This window comes from Centroberyx affinis, unplaced genomic scaffold (assembly GCF_046629955.1).
Source record: "Centroberyx affinis isolate AG114_WGS23_722 - 3 ecotype Tasmania unplaced genomic scaffold, CSIRO-AGI_Caff_v1 ptg006025l_1, whole genome shotgun sequence".
NCBI classification, from domain to species: Eukaryota; Metazoa; Chordata; class Actinopteri; order Beryciformes; family Berycidae; genus Centroberyx; species Centroberyx affinis.
The window spans coordinates 90,010-109,808 of record NW_027283064.1 but is presented as its reverse complement, the minus strand read 5'-3'; the positions used below and the strand labels follow the sequence as shown (position 1 = coordinate 109,808).

The window sequence follows — 19,799 nt, the reverse complement described above, 5'->3', positions numbered from 1 at the left end:
AGGAGACAGGCTTCATAACCAGACACATACGGTTTATTTAGAGCTCATTTAAAGAAATTGTTAATTAATACTCTCATACTGAGAGCAGTACTGCCCTCATGTACCTGCATGCATGTCTTATTGTTGTTTTGCTTTTATTGTGTCAGACTGATTTATGTATTTTATACACAGCGCATGCTTTTTATGTCTGTGATTAACATTAATATTCTCTTTTCTTTTTATTATTGTTCTGCATGCTTATACATGATCTCAATAACTTTGTAATTTCTATCTTATATTACATTATATATTATATTCTGTTTTTAGGGTGAAAAATAGCCTCTTGGCTAACTCTGGCGCATTTACAGCAATGTTTATTAATGTGCACTGTCCCTGTTAAATAAACCAACAAATAAAATAAAATAAATAGAACAGAGCACAGTGCGTATGTTTGATTCTCTTTCCAGAATAAACCATCCAAACTGGACATAGGACTTAAAAACTACTTTGACGGTGCATCAGTGGCTTTTGACCCTTTTGGAGTTTTTTGTTTAAGATGATAAATAGACACTTAACCTGGGTCATATACACACATGCCCATATTATTCCATTTGGGCCCCCAGGACAGGCATGTTCTTTGGCCCCTGTACTGCCAATAGCGATGCCATGGTGCACCGACCCCATCAGATAGGTTAGGCAAATGATACTAACAATAGTAAAAATGTACAACTATTGACAATGTACATTTGTATGAGACGGCAAATTTACAATTAACTTACAAATGTATCTACATGCAAACCCAGGTCTTTCAGGCCCTTGGTGAAGTGCCATGTACACTGTTGGCAACCCAAGCAAGTATGCAGAGATGAAATGGGATTGGATTGGATTGGATTCACACCCAACACAACTTTTTTTCAAAAATAGACAAAGAACACAAATTTGAGATTTGCTAAACAGTTTTATTTTTCCCCTGATCATAATGTATAAATAATACATTCATATTAAAGATATAATTTGGCCCAAAAGCACGACTAGCCCTTAGAAAAATACTAATAAATCCTCTCATTGCAGAGAAGCCACTGGTTACACCACCATGGAATTTCAATGTTATATAATGACTTAAAGAACATTTTTTGTTCACTGCAATACTTGCTTATACCTGAAATGTGTGTACATTTTCTTTTTTTCAGTCACATCAGAACTAAAGGAACTCTGGCTTCAGATATAGTTTTGTGCTGCAATCATCCTTATTCAGACCTGTACTGATTGTATGATGTCCTCACAGGATATCTTCATTAACAGACTAAGCTACCACACAAAAGCTACGAGTCAATTTCTGCTGCAATGTAATAAAACTTGTCAGTTTTGTTTTAACACAAACTGCTGAGCTCCTGGTGCTTTTGAGAATAAACCTTTCATCTTTGATAAACTAACATATCAAATCACCTGCTTCAGTCCTGAAATGAACATTCTCCTCTGTTTGTAGATGTTTTTGTACAAATACATTAATAACTTACATAAAAAGGCACTGTTCCATGAAGGAGTGAGAAGCATGCAAAACAGAAATCAGAACCATGTTTAACAACTGCTTATACAGTACATATTCCTTTTCTCACGTGTGACAGTGTATGACATATTGTAACAGCTTAAACATTTTCTATATCTACCTTTGATGACCTCAAGCAATCCGTACCCATTAATACTGGGTGTCACATACTCTGCATCCCACGTCTTAACAACAGTCAGGAGAAAGAGATCTTTTTCTCTGTCGAACGATCCTATGTATGGCTTGGCAAGATAAAGTGGGATATCATGATAGATTGTGTGATCACATAGATAAGATCAGCAGCATTTTATGATATACAGTACAATCACAGTTTTAAGTGCACCTCTGTTTGTTTTGGTATGTAGGAACAAGTGAACAACCTTGGTCAAATAGCGTTTGCAAATGATTTGTAGTAGGCTAGACTGCATGTTTTAGGGTGATTGTGTACATTTTCTTTGTATTTGCCTGTGTATCACCAGGCAAGTTCACACAAACATTAAGAATTATCTGCAAAGACTGTTTGACCCAAAGCGATGTGTGTTGCGAGTGACGTGCGGCACGACCGGGTTCAGAGGCTGGTGATATGCTCCGTCCCGCTGTCTGAGGCCTTGTCTTTATCTCCCTCTGTCGGCACGCTGCTGTACTGACACTGCGGAGCGACATCAGCAGCGGGCCTGGCTGGCTCGGCGGCGGCGGACGGCTGGCCCTGCTTGGACGCCCTCTTGTCCCTTTTGCCGAGCCAGTAAAACGACACCATGAGGAACAAGGCAGAGGAGGCGACGACGACACTGCAGGCCAAAAATACATGGAAGTACTGCCCCGATCTGTCAATCAGGATTCCTGCAACAACAAAAATATCATCATTATTCTCAATAACATCAGTGTTTTATCTCTTTTGCAATTTTTCCCCCTTGTAGCAGTTTGAGGTTTACTTTGGGATTAACTTTTTAATCATTGTAACACTTATTTGTCATTGTATTTTTATTATTCACTTCTAATAAAAAGTGTGTTAGAAATAAAATGCATAGTTAGAAATGTCACATGCTGATCTCATGCACTGTTCTTATATACTCAACTCTGCTCTGGCTCTATAGTCTTATATTTATACCTACTCACATAATATACATTATTATTACTTATACTCAGGTTCCAACAGTGAACCATGTACATACTGAAGATAAAAAAAACCTTACATTTATATTTTTTATTTTATATACCACTGATACTACTTATATATCACTTTCTTTACACACAAAAAGAAACATATTCCCTAACTTCTATTTTTAAAATTCTTAGAAACTTTTTTTTTAATATACTTTTGTGTTGTTTTTATGTTAAATGTGACGTACAGGCTTAAACCAACCTAGGCAAATTCCATGCATGTGTCAGTAATTGTGATTCTGCTGTGACTTGTTATTCTGGTCCACACAATTCTGTGGCCATATAATCAGCCAGATAAACATGGAGCATACCTGACATTTGAGAAGGCAACAGCAGTGAAACAAGAGAGCCCCGACCCTTTCCCCATTTTCCTGCCAGTAATACCAGCTAAACTGCAACTCCTCCCTCTCTCCAGAGTGAAGCACAGAGTTGTTTCTTCAACTCTCATTTAACCAGGCAGGCTGACTGAGAACATGCTCATATTTACAGCAACAGCCTGCAGGAGTAGCAGCTCAACACTCTATTACTGTACTGCTGCCATTCAAATTACACACAGGCATAAATGTGCATTTGCATGAGGACAAAGCGCACACACACACACATGCATGCATGCAAGTGCCATAGGGCCAGTGCCAAGCTCGCCCCATTTGTTAAGCTTCATAATGTTAGCTTCCTCTTCTCGTCACCTTTTTCACTGGGCTTCAGTCAGATGTTACATAGCCAGAAAAACTGCGGGTCTTTGGCTCTGCCCACTGAGATTTAATTCAACCAGTGAGATTATTCCTGCCTAAATAAAACGTTTGTATAACTAAAACTTTAATCTGGCTTAAGCCTGTAAAACAATGCTAAGGACAAACTATGTTTAGTACTCCATTGAACACCTATTTTTTGATTTCCATGTAATTGTGTCCCCTGCACCCCACCACCTTTTCTCTCAATGTCTCTATTCCTCTCCTTCTTTCCCCTCTACCTCTGTTTGTATTACCTGCCAGTGGAGGCCCAATGAGCAGCGTAACGCTCTCCATGACAGCAAGCAGGCCCAGAGATGAGGGGAAGCGGCTCATCTCCACCGTATCCATGAGGACAGTGAACATCAGAGACCCCACCACGCTCATGGACAGCCCATAGGTCAGCACATAGGTCAGTAACACAGGGAAGCCCGGCCCGATGCAGCAGATACTGTTGCTAAGCCCGTTGACCAACAAAGCCGCGGAAAACACATATATGTGTCGCCCTTTGAACCAGGGAAAGTTGAAGAGGACGCCGACAGGAGGCCGCACTACGATGTTGACAATACCCAGGATGGAGAGGAGCAGCGCGGCCCGGCCCTGCTCCATGCCGTGGGCCGTGGCGTAGGGCACCAGATACACCAAGGGCACCACAAACCCCAGCATCATCCAGGTGATGCCTATGGCGTACATGCGGTAATGCGAGTTCCTGCAGAACTGGTCAAAGGCCATGTGTTTGCCCACGGCAGCCACCAGGAAGCTCAACACCGTCCTCAACCGCCCCTTCAGCTTCCTCCCGTTTTCTTCCTCCGGCTGAGGGGGTCCGTGGTTCATCAGGGGTGGGCCTCGACGCCCGGGGGGCTCGAGGGGCCTCATCACCGCTCCGCACACACAGCAGTTGAGCAGGACGGCCCCCAAAACTAGGAAGCTTCCCCGCCAGCCCAGTTCCGTGTGGAGGTAGTTACCCAGGAAGGGCAGGGTGCACAGTCCCAGGGCCGTGCCTGTGGAGGACATGGCGTTGGCAAACGTTCGTCGACGCACAAAGTAGTGGCCGAGGATTGTCACGGCTGGCTGGAAGCTGAAGCAGAAGCCCAGTCCTGTAACGAGGAAAGAAGACTATCAGAATGGTGCAACACTGTTTACTGACTAAAAATCCTTATGTGTAGAATAGTTGTGAGTGTTTTTCATATAGAGGTGGGGATTACAGATTAATGTTTCACTCTCATCGCCTGTTGTACTCTATAGAAGGTGACATCACCTGGCAACAAAGATCAGCCAATAGCAGATGACAATTTCAGGAGCATGCTTTTCACCATCAGATGTCAGGCTTTACACAGATTTGGGTTTGGGGTTTAGTTACTCTTTAATTTCACTGAATATCACCATGGTCAACAAGACAAGCATCGCTGTGATAATGTATCTCTGTCAAAGGTTACTGACCTGTAATAACCCCAGCTGTGATGTACAGTTGAGTGATGGAATGGGTGAATGAGCTGGCAGCCATTCCAGCCCCACTCAGGACTCCGCCTAACATGACCGTTGCTCGGCAACCAAATCTTTCCACCAGCACACTACAAAAGGGCCCTGTAGATAAAATGTAATGCTCTTAGTTAAACACATACTGGAGTGTAAAAGGACAAAGGTTTACACAGAAGTGGCAAGGTTATTTTCTTAATCAAACACAGCTTTTTCTTTAACATTGTGGTGCTGTACGCTGGCTGTATGACCATTGTATATTTGAAAAAAGGCCCATTTGTCTTAATTACTGAAAGCATGACTGAAAATATGGTTTCTTGTTCATTCACACTCAACTTAGTCAAACTTTTCATGTGTGCGTCTGGCCAGAGTCTGTCAACTTAAATTGTGTTTTTTGTGGATCCACATTTAATAATTGCAATTTAATTTAAATGCTCTAGCTGTAGAAATCCCTCTCACATTCAATAATATGAAAAACTTAAACACAATAACTTGTAAGTGTATCAGTGACTCAAACGTGGAAAGGATATGCACTCAGTTTTAACTAGTAACCTATAATAATAAAGATAATAACATAACATCAGTGGTAACCCTAACCCAATATCTGTGATGGGAAGTGCCCACTTGACAGTGACATACACACACTCACACACTCAACCCTGTAACATTTAGATTAGGTGGTGAATGGTGCTGCCTGTCTGCTGGACCTGGAGCTTCATGACGACAAAGCCTGATGTCCTCTACAGTCACCATGTGTGGGTTAGTTACATCATTCTTCTGGGATCTAAACTGGGCTTCTGCATGAATGCTCACCTTGGATTACGGCACAAGGGACTATTACATCACATCCTGTGTATTAGTATATAACATAAATACATATTTAAGTTTCTCTGCATCCCTCTGCTTTCGGTGGATGGACGGTGCTTATTGGATTAATATATTTAACAATGGGCACCAGGAACTCAGTGGCATTTGTTACGTCAATTTAACCATGAAAGATTGTCATTTGGCCTGTTGGTGTATGTTAAGACACAGGATCAAATCCAGACACGCATTTGTCCATAACTGAACATACAATCTCCCTAAGGCCGGCTCAACAACATTCCATCCTGTTAGTATGTGTAAAGGGTCGGACATCCTGTAAAAACACCCTTACCATGTCTTTTTGGCTAGTCATTGTGAGGCAACAAACTCTCTTGTGTCCAATGAATAAAGCATGTACCATGCAGTATCAGGCTGCTTCTCACATGAGCGACACTCTGCTATGCAGCCAGACTGAAACACCAAGTTGCAAAAATAAATAATTAAAAAATAATTAGTCAGTGCTGCGTAATAGCTTTCTGATGCACACATTCACCTTGGTATCTGCTGAATATGCCTCTTTACAGCTCACCCTACTTATTTCATGCAGGTTATGTAATGTTCTGAATCAGACGTCGTAGAGGAAGGAAGTTGACATCATTCTCTAGAAAGTCACTTGTGCACAGCACTGAGGGCTTGTGGACTGACAAAGATAAAGTAGTCTTTCTACCATGATAATCTAACTGCCAGTTTTTCCTCATGTCACCATCAACAGACGTGGCGAGTAGATATGCATAAAAACCCTCATTCAAATCTCTATGAAGTCTGACAGTCTGACATTTACATAACACCATATCTAATATGTACTGTATCTATGCAGTGCAAAACAAAACATGACTGTTTGGACTTTGAATTAAAAGGGGTTTCTCTTAATGGACAGATTACTCTGCCTGGTTGCTATACTATAAACATCTGCTGAGGGTTTTAGTAAATTAAACATCACTGTTCTAAGTTTGGATTGATTTTTTGAGGTTTCCCCAACTGATTGCCTACAGTACCTCCAGCGTGAAGCACTGACGTCATGATGGAGGGCACCCAGGACGTCTCGCTGTTGGTGGCATGGAACTCATTCTGCAAGTCTGTGTAGAAGATTCCCACACAGGAGGGGAAAGCCAGGGTCAGAGCCAGGACTATGATGGTGGCGACCAGCACCACCCAGCCCCAACCCCCATCAGGGGCCTCGACCGCGCTCGGCACGGCCGTGGAGCCTCGGGGTTCACGGCCCTTTCCCCCCTCTTCGGAGTCACAGTCGTTGGCCTCTCCCGCTCTCTCCTGTTCCATCCTGTTCGCCTGCTCTGGGACCCGGGTGGTCTCCATGCGGAGGCAGCACTCACTTGCCCCTCTGTTTCCATTCCTCCGAGTCATTTTCTGCTGAGCGGCTCAGGAAATGCTCCTGTGTTGGCTGTCCAGGGTGTGCAAACACCAAAAGCATCCATGTCACTGTAACCCTGCAGCCTTTAAGTATACCTATGACGACAAGAGGAAATATAATCAGGTTGGTCTCCCTATTGTGGAGAGTGCTGCATGTGGCAATACGTGACAATATTGACTCAGAGCCATTTTATCATCTGGAAACACAGCTCCAGGTGTCTGACGCATGGAGGAGCTGAGGAAGGATTTTGACCAGGAGGTTCAGGTCAGACTGTTGTTTCTGTAGCCTAAAGGATGAGGGAGGGAGGACTTGGCTGGTGTGAAACTTGCATGCACTTGGGAAAACCCTGGAATGAATGGCCCTCTGTACAAATGTTCCAGCATGATTTCCCCCCAAATCATTTCTCAGAGACACTCAGTACTATTCCGCACCAACAGCCCAGGAGGGGATGGGACTGCTTCAGATTCCCTCCTGTTTAACACGACGGGTTGAGAAATCCGTATAGGCGTCAACTTAACCCAACTAACCAACTAGACTGAGCATTTTCAGCCTGGTGTTAAAATATACTGTACACTGTCCTAGCCGATTTCCATCCACGTGGCAATTATTTCTAGCCTACAACGAGCTGTTAATGGGTTAAAACGTGGTTATATTATTCGAGCCAAACTAAACGCAGCTACACCTTCATACTGGACAAACCCCTCGCTATACAGTCCAGTGAGAATCAGCGTCCTGTTACACAAAATTATAACAACCTACACACCCCTCATCATACTGAAGTTGACTAGTTAAAGCCAACATTGCTATTAAAAAAAATCATTTCATTACCATTTCATCTGCTGCTTTGTCTGACAAATAAATAACAGATTCATATCTTGAACATCGTTGGCGCGGCAAATTCTGCGCAGAGGAAGCGATTTAAACCAATAATTTACTACGTTCTCTCGCGAAATTTGTCACAAGTCAAAATCGCCTCACCTTCTTACGCAGGCCTATTGATTATGATGTGCGTCCATTAGTCCCAGGCGCGTCTTTCCTCCTCGATGCCTCCCAAACAAGCGGCTGGGATTCCCCGACATGGCTTGAAGCGACAGTGTGTTGTGTTCGCGGTGGGAGGAGACAAGAGAGGCTTGGTGGGATGTGGGCCCGAGCAGGCCTGCAAGAAGTGAGTTCTGCTGTCAGGCCTGATCCGCTGCACAGTGTGCCAGGATAGTGGGCAAAACGTGTAGTACACTACTGTGCAGACCACTGAAGTAGTTTTAAGTGAAAGCACTGACAGTTAAATACCAAAAATGTAGGATATATGCAGTGTTGTGGTGGTAAACAGAAAGGTGTGTAAATTATAACCTCCATGATGGTAAACAACCACCAAGGTAAACCATATTTTCAGAAAAGCATTCATTTATGCTTTTCCTTTAGCCTATCTTCAGCAGTTTGATAAGGATTTAATATTGATACTTCTGATAAGGGCATTTTCCATATTGCTCTAGTCTGGAAGCCATGACACTACATTGTTAACATTCTATTTTATGGCTTTATTGTTTTAGTCTTTTACAGTTTTTTTTTATTGCTTATTTGTTATATTGTTTTTTTTTAATATCCTGCTTATACTCTAATTCTCTTTTTCTACATTGACTTCTATTACTTTTGCTGCTGCATCAACCTGATTTTCGCACATGGATCAATAAAGTGTCATCTTATCTTATTTACTATGGTGTATACTATAATTTGTCAACCTAAAAGGATGGGTAAAGCACGTTTTAATGGGTTTACCCTCCACTACATCCCTGGCTATATAAATGTAGGAAAAATATATTAGAACCACAGCTACTAGAACAGCTTGTAGAGGGGAACTGCTGGGTAAAGTTGAAGATGCCACTTCTGAGTTTCTTTCATTATATACTTGATAGAATGACTTCAATAAATTTTATATGTTTCACTGATCAATCGTTTTGGTATTCCACAGTAAGGAGAGCTACTATGCATAATCCTCTGGTTTATGCTATTGGCTAGGCAGCCTAAACACACATAGTCAATGAGTCACATTTTAAAACACAGACACATTTTATGATTAAAAACCAGACTGGGTTTTGTTAAAACTGTTACATTTAAAGAAACAGCATTGGTAGACAAAATTCAAAAATATAAAATAAATAAAAGTGAAAGAACAATCAGACAAAATGTTTTGTCAGCTTCCAAACAGTTCTCCACAGTCTCCTTCGACAATATTCACATTTGACATCAATACTGTTGATAAATGAACACACTCAAAGTAACTGTTAATAGATGACATTTTCAACACATCTAAATGAGTGTACAAGTGTGTATGTCCACAAACGCATGCAGGTGTTTACAGATTAACTGGCAAAACGAGCCATGAATCAAAAACTCTTCTTTATTTTGTGTGTGTGGACCTGTGGGTTGAGTAAATGCTATATCCAGGGTTAGGGGTCTGCAGTCTGACTTAGATCGGTCGGTTAATTTGGTTAATTCAAGTTCAAAGCTAGCTATTCTTTATCTACTGTTAAATTGACATGACAAGATATAAAAACAACATAGAAACAGAACATGTGATTAGAGAATATGTCTAGTTGTAGACCAACTGTTCCACACAAGAAATCTACACCTACCACAGAGCCATGCCTTCCCTCTGCTCTCCCACCATGCATCACATACACTTTGCACTAACACAGAGGTCAGACAAATTCCAGTACACAACATCATAATCTCTAGAACAATGCATGCTCTCATGTTTTCACGTGCCAAAACGAGAGATTTTTTTTTTTGCAGATTTGTTAACATTGCACATATCTGTAGACTATCTAGTGCAGGTGACAGTAAAAACAAATGGTCAAAAGTACTTTTTTTTCTTCTTAAAAAAGGTTGCTTGATTCAAATTTTAAAGATAATCACACTGCAAGGTTCAACTACACGATCAAAGTAAGGTCAAATTGGGTTCACAAAGGTGACAAATAAGTGCTTTGAAAGTTGATTAAATACATCTAGAAATGGGATCATTATAGATGGCTTCAGTTGCCTTTGAAACAAACATGCAACTCAAGAAAAAAACCCAAATGGAGGTGAGTAAAGCAGTCTCATCTTTTTCCAAAAAAAGTGCACCGCTGGATTTTTACTAAGATAAAAGCAGAGGAGGGAAAACTGCTTTGACTACTCTTCCTGCTGTCAACTGCTCCCTGCTTCTCTCCCATCTGGTACTGCTGTAAACACAACAATGCCGACCACACCGTGAGTGGAAGCAGAGTAATACAGATAAAACCTTGAATATTCAGGAGTGTAAGGGATTCTGGGTGGAGTTAGTTCAATAGTATTGGCACAAAGGAAGCAGGAGGTAAGCCTACAATTTTTCAGTGAATTAGTATGCATAATAAAACAAATAATCACAGGGAGGGAGTAGATTTGTTTGGCGTGCCTCTCACTGAAACACTGACAATAGAAACCAAGCTAAGGGCCGCATTATACATTATACCTCAGGTGCCTCCTGGCTTTTTTTTTAAGGTATGAGAGGCACCTGATGATAGAGGGGAGAACAACTGTGCACAACACAGGTCAAAGGCACAACACCGGACACAGACGAAGGGAAACAGAACACCCAAGGTGCTTTGAAAAGGCCCAGAGAGAGGGGGGAAAACTGCCCCTCGGTGAGACATTTGGGCATTTTTAGCAGCACACACAGTCTGCTCACGTCTCAGAATAATAGAATAGAACGGCACAACACACACTCAAGAGGAAAAAAAATGTCACATCAACAGAGTTTGCGCTCCGAGGCCTGACTGAACGTGGTCAGGAGAGCATGACGACAGCAAAGGTACAGGATTTTTTTTTTCTTCGTTAAAACGCATTCGTCTTGTTCATGCTGATATAACATAATTGCACCAAATATATTTTTTTGTACAAAGGATGGTGTATCAAAGTATTCAACACCTGTGATAGGTGCTGGGTGATATCACGTAAAGATCGGATGCCCCTTCGCTTTTAGGGGGTTGAGTGATTTAAGTACACAGTCAGAATGAGAGAATGAGTTCGATCTTTCATAAATTGCACAATGGGTAACAACAAGATGTTTCAATTCAGCGTCTGATATGTGTAAATATGGCTCGAACTTTACATTAAGTTGCTCTTATGCCGATGTAACAAGGCTGCAATTACATTAGTAACAACATTCCATTCTCATCTTTTTAAGTTCTATTGTAGTAAGGTGTAGTGGTTACGTAGTTCTATTGCTAAGACAGTATCATTGTTTTGGTCATTGCACATATAGAATAGAGGCTGATACGTGTTTACTTGTATAAAAGTCACTGAATGCTCTTGCAAATCTGTTACAACTTATTTGAAAACATATGTATTTGCATGTTGGTCCAATGTTGTTACAAGTATAAAAACAGCACTATCACGTAGATAAAAAAGCAACTTAATGTCAAGTGTTAAAGAGAAATATAATTTAGACAAGTTGGTACCCATCTGTTGGCACAGAAAAATGTCACATAACATCTGAAATAAAGGCTTCCCTCTGTTTCAATTTCCCACCAAAGCTCAGAAAGCTGAAGACACTTCCCATCTGGCAAGTTCACTTATGTAAATATCTGTGATAATGTAGGCTCAGCTATTTCAGGGCATGAAGCGTGAGGAGTACATTTCAGCTTGCGCCACAGTTGCTACACGTGCTGCAAAACGTAAGACAACACAGTCAGTTGGGTGTATACTTTAAGTTTAGGGTTTGCAACAGAGGCAGCTGCAGAGTGAGTGGAGATTGGCATTAGAATAAGACAAGGCCAGGGAGAGAAGGATGCTTCAGGTTTTGAGGCAGCATACAGACTGGCCATGGTCCAAACAACTTCCCCAACACAACTCACTTTTCTGGACACATGGCCATCTTTTCAAACCCAGAAATAAGCTTTCTCTACATTTTTTTTTTTTTTTAATCTCTAATTACAATTTTAAGATATGCAAGAGATCAAAGTAGGATATTATTTACGAGAAAAATGATTAACTGTTTCTGAGGTTTTTGAGGAACACTACAGAAAATGCGCAGCTGAAAAAACTTGAGGAATTCTGATATTTCAGTCATGGACAGAAAGCAGAGAGGCACTGCATACACAAACTCACACCCTTGTCACTGGGTGGAAAACCCTCAGGAAAACTGGTTATGAAGATTGATATTTTCCCCTCATTTAAATAGAATTACTCACCATAATACACAAATATATGACAACTATGATACAGAAATCAATAATTACACCATTTGCATTCAATTTTTCATATAATTTCATCATGTAGCCTATATAGATTTATATAGATTCCTCACATGCCTTGACAAGTTGTACACAGGTGTAGTTTAGTCTTTTGAGTCATTTGTTTTCTTTTGCGCTGAAATTTCCTAATTACAGCTGTGAAAAAGAGAAGGGTCCTCCCTGCGAGAACAGACCAAATCAAGCCGGAGGGGGACAGGAGGAGCGAGACACTGTGTGATTTCCAGCACTGCGGCGAACCAAGGCGGGGCCTCTGTAAGACGAAGATCTGTCACTCCCTCATCCTCCGTCTGGAGAATGTGAGAGACTGCGGACTGCGGCAGGTCGGCTCGAACAGAACGGTTTGACTCCGCATCACGCCGCCTGCGACTCCTCCGTCTCGTTGCCACCTCTGGACTTCCCGTCTCCTAAGCTCGGTGCGTCGTGCTGTGACCCGCCTCGGACACCAGCTGAGGAGGCTGGGAGGGCAGAGGGAGAGGGAGATGTTGGGATGGGGGGCGGGGGGGCGACACTCACCCCGTCAGTGAATTGAGGGACAGCAGGAGGCTCAGTCAGTGTAGTTGTCTTCATTCTTTTATGTCCTTTGAGAGTCCTGAGGAGATAGTCACAGATTTCTGCCAAGTCGACATAGCCAAACATACAAGGGGGAGGAAGTGTCCTGTCTATTAATGGCGTGATGATGAAGATGAAGATGATGATGATGATTTAGCTCTGTGCCGGGGGTCCATCCACTGACAACAGCATGGGGCTACAATAAGCGCCACAGCCTGAATCACCGTGACAATGACCATCAAAAGCCCTTTCGCAATGACAACCGCTATGAGGAATAATACTCTCTTGTAATTTCGTTAAATTCCCCCCTAAGTGTTCCACAGCCTATGACGGAGGAGAAGTAATGAGAGCGCAGGTCAGGGTGGTGTTGCAGCACTGTAGGAGAGGGGGCATGGGAGAGCCCCCACTGTGGAAAGGCACACCAGAGGAGGGGGTGATGGTTGGAGGGAGGTGAACTCATGGACCATGGCTAAAACTGGAGAAAATGTCATGTGGTTTTTGTTTTTGATAAAGTGTTGTTTCGCTCTGGATCTGGGTTTGCCTCCTCACATCCGCGAGCCTCTCTCTTGAAGGATCTGCAAGGAGGGAAGGGAAACTCGGTCAGAAGGGGCAGGATTAGCGCAGAAATCCCCAACATCTAACAAGGAAACTGGATTTATTACTGTTTTTCACATTTAAGGAGGTAATTAAAGTGAGTCACGTTGTGGATCACTCACCTTGGCCTTCTCGGTGGGCTCGATGACAATGCCGTTGGTGGAGTTGTTGAGCTCCCGGGAAACTACGCATAGAAACTCGGCCTGGTCCTCGTTGCCATAGTTATAAGAGGAGCCAATACTTATAAGCTGAAGGGTGCAGACAAGAAAAGGCGAAAGATGGAATTACAAGGTTGCCTCCACAAGAGAAACAGAAATTTCCCTGATTTTTCCTTGGATTTCCATGACGAGAGCAGAGCATTTCTACAACCTAATATTTACATTCCTGGCAGGCCTGTACTGCTATTTGGTTGACAAAAATTCTAGAGGAATAAAATAGCGTACCGGCAGCTGGTGGCCAACATGTAATGCAACAAATAATGTGTCCAAAAAGCTAGAAAATATACACACGTTTGCTGTAAAGTGATCCATTTTTACAATTCCCTGATACGCCTAAGGCTGGGTATTGGCAAGGACCTCACGATACGATACGTATCACGATACATGGGTCACGATACGATTGTATCACAATACATTGCGATAAGATACATATTGCGATACATTGCAATACTCTACATAATTTACTGAAAATTAAAAAATAGAGCTGAAAATACAACTTGCTTTGTACCACCGGGTAGTCTAATATGTACATCACATTATATTGATAACTCAGCGGACAAATTGAGTCAAAACCATTTAATTCAAAGGGATTTGAGGGAAATTTAAGGACATTTTAAATCTGTTTAAAACATGAATAATTCTTTTTTATGTATCGATAAGAGGGGCTGGAAAATCGATACAGTATCATGGAAAAAATACTGCAATATTCAGCTGTATCGATTTTCTTGCACAGCCCTAGATACGCCATGACATAACTTTCTCTCTCTGCAGTAGATGTGTCACAATTCCACATTACAGACTTTTCTTCACCCATGGGAACCCTGGTTTAAGCGCATCTCAAAACTGGAGCTGAAAACAGTACATTTGAAACTAGTAAGGCTTCAACCTAAAAGATAACATAAAAAAAAGGCTCCATTTTCTGCACCTGCTCAAACTTCCAACCGTCCGACATGGTTGAGACCATCTGTGTGAGTTCCTCCTCTTGGCACTGCAGCACTCGATACACATGCTTCACAGGGCCCTGAGGGACACGACAAATGCACACGCAGACAGAATGTTACTAAGGAAACTCAGTATCAGTGATGTGCACACAAACACACGGCCATTTTTTGCCAGTACCAAAAAAACAACAAAAAGCACTTTAGTTACATTTGCAATTGCAGAAAGACTGGTAAACAGATTCATCCACTGATCCCATTCCCCATCCACTGATCCCATTCCCATTGTTTTGGTTTCCTATTCACATACCTGAGAAGTCCGGTTCTCATTGTCCCGTATCCTCTCTTTAACCAGCCGCACCAGCGAAGCTATGTTGTAGAACTCGGCTTCCTCAAGAACACCTGACACATAAAGATGGGACAACAAAATGGTTTGTGCACTTCATTGTTTTCTGTAAAATGTGATTTACCGACAGCTACCACTCTGCACAATGTTTGCTGAAAGCTACAGTACTGTATGCTGCAAAATGTCATTCATTTAAAATTCAACATGCTTACAAAACAGCAGTATTTCACACAGATGTTATCCTCTTTAGTGTAGTGTGTAAAAATCTATAAGGACTCAAGATGTGGACAATTTGTGAGTTACCTTCCTCTGCCAGATTCTTATCCATGATCAGTTTTCCATGCCGGAGGTAATTCAGGATGGGGCCAAAGTATGTGGGGTCCCTGTCAATTAGGTAAGCTCCCGTCTCATCCTGTAAGAAATACAACAAGGGTTGGTCGTAAAAGAGTGGTTTGTCCTCACTGTTTCACTGTTGTTCTGGTCATGGTCACTTTGCAAAACATTGTGGAATCAGATAATACTGAGAAAATTATGGTGACTAAGGGCATCGGTTCTTTAAGCACTAATTTGCCACCAAAACCTTGTAAAACACTTAAACTACATTTATGGGGAGCAATGACATGACTGACAATTTGTTATTAAAGTATCTAATATCATTTGCCACCAAAACCTTATATTGACTAAATCTACAGGGACAAGTGGAGCAATGACTGACAACATATTATTTAGTCCAAGTGATAAATTATTAGCCATAGATCACAGCACACAGTTTAGAGGTAACATTGGTCCTGAATGCTCCCCTTAAGTGATTATTAATATATGGTTTCCAAATAGATTTCTGGCCATTTTTGCTTGATCTGTGCTCTACATTATGATGATTAAAAACAAGATACAATTTAGACTCACCTAGGCTAAGCCATGGTAAATTACCATGATGGCAACATTATAGGCATTTTTACTCACTTTGTCAGAGTCCAGATCGGGGTCTTCTTGACATAGTCGGTACAGGAAAGATTTGGGGTCCCTGCACAAGGTTTGTTTGGTTGTGATAAAGTAGGTCCCGCCGACGTTAAGCCGAACCCAACGTGAGCCCGGCTTGTCCGCCGGTTCCGACGGGGAGCTCGGGTTACTCTTCAGCGGGAACCCGAACACCGGCCGGCTGGTGTTGCTCGACACCCCGGGACTGGGCAGGCTGCTCCGCGGCGGAACCACGAGAGTGGGCGACGCCAGCCGCACAGACCCCCGGACATCACGGTGCTCGGTTTGCTCTATAGTGCCGGTGCCGCTCGGTTCCACGACGTGCAGTTCAGCCATATTTTTCTTCGTCTAAAACCACAGCCACGCGATTAGCTACACTGCAGGGAAACAATTTCTCTCACCCGATTTGTAAACAGAGCAGGGCTATTTTTCTTCGACAAGGTGGCTGGCATTAGGGCGTTGCTGCTCACACTCGACCGCCTCTACCTCCAACGCTGAAGATTAACACACTAATATTACTAAGGATACATATACGATGTTAGCCGCATCGCGTTTAATCTTTTCTTCCTAAGATAAATTGGTCATTCTTGTTTATTCAAACGTTAATCAGAGAAAGGCAATCCTTCCGGGTTGTAACGTGATTACTGTTTACTTCCGTTATGTCATAGTTTTTCAAAATAAGAGTATACAAAAAACAAAAACTATGTCTGCTGGTAAGGAAATTTAGCTTTACATGTACAAGTAACTTGACATGTTTTGGATTAGAATCACAATAATGCATAAATACAATAATGTCAATAATGTAGCATGATTGATTTCATTCTGAAATACTTTGAGGGTAATAATAATAGTATGCAACTTTAGAGATTCAGCTTACACTTTGATACTGGCCAACTTGCAAGGTGCAACAGTTTATGAAGCTGACATTTCTAGACTGCCAACATTACAAGCAACCAGTAGTAAGGAATCCAAAGACCAGAACTGCAGCGACCATACAGAAGGTGTAAAATATTCCAAATACTAAATATTCAAATATTTCGATGTTCCTTAAGTGGTCAGTAAGAAATTACAGCAAGACAGTATGATCAGATGCAACTAGAGGGGGAAGTTTGGTAATTATAAGTATCGTACTCATAAAAATCAGTATTTCATTATATAATGTAGAAACCAAATAATAAAAACTACCAACAAAAAAAAATACAAGGTAAAGCACATTGTAGTTATTTATTTTAAATAGCTTTGGGCTAAATTCGTGAAGTTAATTTGTGTTTTTTTTTTCTATCTATCTTTTAGGTTCTATTTTCAATTATGAGCACCAGGGGCGCTAGCTGTCACTTTCCTGCCTAGACTGGGCCAAAGATGAGGCCCCTTGAACACAACTATCTACCACCTCTCAATGTGTAAAGATTCATTATTGCATTATTTCATCTTCCTGTCAATGTATAGAGGCCTTATGGTAATTTCATACTGACAAATGGCCCTCTCAATTGATATGGGGTCTCCTGTCGAAATATTTGTTGATGAAATATTGACAAAGGGAGACAGGGGCCTGTAGAGCGTTGTTACTGTGGTTACTCAGGTTAGGAATAAGAAAAAACATCAGAGAGAGAGAGCGGACTAAAGGCAAGGCTTTGTATCCGACAAAGATATGGAAAAGGTGGCAAAGAGTAAGAAGAGTTGATACTTTATGTGTCACATCTTGTCGTAGATGGAGTGAGCAGTCCATGTGGTGTTAGGGGGTCAGAGGTTAAAGGATAAACCTCTTGTGGAAAAGAGGTTGCTTCTTGCATTTACTGTGGAAGCAGTGAGGAAGATTCAGTTTTGGGATAAACAATAAGTCTGATGCTGTGCAGCAAAGCAGTCCCTATATGTATTTCAGATAAGTTGCATTCATATACATGGTGATAAAGATAAGCTTTGGTAGCCTTGAAGGCGGGGAAGACTAACACTAGACCTGACCTGATTGTGCAACTTAGGGGCTCCGTATGAATCAGCTACAGTGAAGACCAGATGCCCCTTTTTTTCAAGCATTGACCTCCACTCACCTGCATCAGCCCTGCATCTCCTTAATTATTTTTCTAATGTCTCAATATAGCAAACCACTAACACTTCCAGAGAATCTAGAGGTTTGATTCTCACAGTGATCATACTAAGAATAAAACTGTATATACTCATGGAAATTCAAGTTGCTTTAGAAAAATACGTGATAGGCTTTCACCTTTCTGTCTTCTGGTTATTTCACTGGTTGATTTATCCATTTGATATCATGAATAAGAAGAAGAAGAAGGAGAAGAAGAAGAAGAAGAAGAAGAAGAAGAAGAAGAAAAGGAGGAGGATGTGTGAGAATATTATTATCGTTATTATTATGTTAATATAATAACAAACGTAGTACAAATAGACTACTCCTTTCCAGGGAGTCCTATAGGAACTTAAATAAACAAATAAATATGCAGAAAATGCAAGGCACATAGAGGGAAACCAAAACCCCTCAGAATAGTTTCTTCAATGGAAAAATGAAAAATGAAAAAAAAAGTTTGAAGTGATTCATTTTGATAAGAGCAGCTGTGATAACCACCTGTTTGTCTCCAGGTTTCTTGAGACATGCCTTGACAAAACATGTTTGTGGGAACATCATAAGACATTAGGAGATTATATTGTTAGATAGATGGAATCTGTGCAGTGTTTCTCCATCTAGTGGTGCTTGTTGAACACAGCTGCTGGCCCGCTGCCAACTGTGGTGCTGATTTAAATTCTGAAATGTGTTTTTTCTTTGGCCATGGAAAGCAAAGGAAAATCCACACTTAACATGATTTTTTTTTCATTTGTTTTCATAGTGACCCCTACAGTGACACACTGCCCAGGTGGGAGAGTCCCTCCTTACTTCACCTCTAGCACTACAGTCATTCTGGTTGATAATTACATTTTAACATGGATTATTATCTGTGTGATCACAGTCTCATCATGTTGTGTGTTTTTGCAGGAAGTAAAAACAACGATGGACAAACTTGAATGCAGGATGTGATATTGATTTTTACTGTCTATGGTTATGAGTTTGCATGAGTTTGCTGCTTTTTTTTCTTAAATTGACATTAAAATAAATAAACAGCATCTGGTTTATTTAACCATTACTTGTCACTGTAGTCTATGATATTCTGTATTTCAGTATGTTTCAATAATAATAATAATTAAAAAAACTTTCTTTTTCTAAAATGCCACATGACTGAAACAACTTATTTGAAGAACTCCTCACTGCAGGTATCAGTCAGTGGGTGATGTTCAGACTGGAGACATTTTAGGAAACATAACATCCTTAAAATAAAAGGAAGGGGCACTCCCACACAAACCATGGAAGAGATGGGTATTGCCTTTTATTCTTTGCTATTTAAAATAAATTGTGTTTTCATCTTTTTTCCCCACAGATACCCTCCTCTGTTTAAAATTATGAAAGAATAAATAACCATATTGTATGAGTGCAAGTTGTGAGTGGCAGGGTGAAGGGGCATGAAGGTTAGGGGTTTGATTCCCACTGGGCCATGCAAAAATATTAAAAAAAAAAAAATTAAACACATGCTACTGTAAGGTGCTTTTGGATAAACAGTCTAATGGAAATATACCCAGTGAGAACTAAAATTAACTTTATTTGCTTTTTTGGATTAAAAACAACCCATGACAGCAGGTTTACACTCTGACATATAGACTATTGAATCAGATATTCGTCGTTCAGAGAGAAAACAACAGCATTACAAAGGCGAATATGCACGAGCCTCCAATCAGTATCATCAT

General features: G+C 41.2%; 2 protein-coding genes across 2 annotated transcripts; both read right to left on the bottom strand.

Moving 5' to 3' along the window:
* Nucleotides 1–928: 928 nt before the first annotated feature.
* slc16a5a (solute carrier family 16 member 5a) lies at nt 929–8,212 on the bottom strand. Its single transcript, XM_071512018.1, has 5 exons — nt 8,102–8,212; nt 6,750–7,218; nt 4,855–4,998; nt 3,672–4,511; nt 929–2,365 (listed from the first exon to the last, which is right to left on the bottom strand). The coding sequence occupies exons 2-5, from the start codon at nt 7,114–7,116 to the stop codon at nt 2,094–2,096; spliced, it is 1,623 nt and encodes a 540-aa protein (XP_071368119.1). The 5' UTR covers nt 7,117–7,218; nt 8,102–8,212; the 3' UTR covers nt 929–2,093.
* A 994-nt stretch (nt 8,213–9,206) lies between these two features.
* On the bottom strand, nt 9,207–16,634 carry kctd2 (potassium channel tetramerization domain containing 2). Its single transcript, XM_071512031.1, has 6 exons — nt 16,002–16,634; nt 15,342–15,450; nt 15,003–15,094; nt 14,680–14,775; nt 13,659–13,784; nt 9,207–13,517 (listed from the first exon to the last, which is right to left on the bottom strand). Exons 1-6 carry the CDS (start codon nt 16,350–16,352, stop codon nt 13,488–13,490), a joined length of 804 nt encoding a protein of 267 aa, XP_071368132.1. The 5' UTR covers nt 16,353–16,634; the 3' UTR covers nt 9,207–13,487.
* Nucleotides 16,635–19,799: the final 3,165 nt, after the last annotated feature.

Excerpts from the sequence above, each read along its gene's own strand:
- slc16a5a (XM_071512018.1), bottom strand. The coding sequence starts at position 7,116 with ATGACTCGGAGGAATGGAAACAGAGGGGCAAGTGAGTGCTGCCTCCGC. Across the intron at positions 4,999-6,749 it reads GTCAGTGCTTCACGCTGGAG|GGCCCTTTTGTAGTGTGCTG; the intron begins GTACTGTAGGCA and ends TTTTATCTACAG. Across the intron at positions 2,366-3,671 it reads CATTGGGCCTCCACTGGCAG|GAATCCTGATTGACAGATCG; the intron begins GTAATACAAACA and ends TTGTTGTTGCAG.
- kctd2 (XM_071512031.1), bottom strand. The coding sequence starts at position 16,352 with ATGGCTGAACTGCACGTCGTGGAACCGAGCGGCACCGGCACTATAGAG. Across the intron at positions 15,451-16,001 it reads CCGATCTGGACTCTGACAAA|GATGAGACGGGAGCTTACCT; the intron begins GTGAGTAAAAAT and ends TATTTCTTACAG. Across the intron at positions 14,776-15,002 it reads ATGAGAACCGGACTTCTCAG|GGCCCTGTGAAGCATGTGTA; the intron begins GTATGTGAATAG and ends CGTGTCCCTCAG.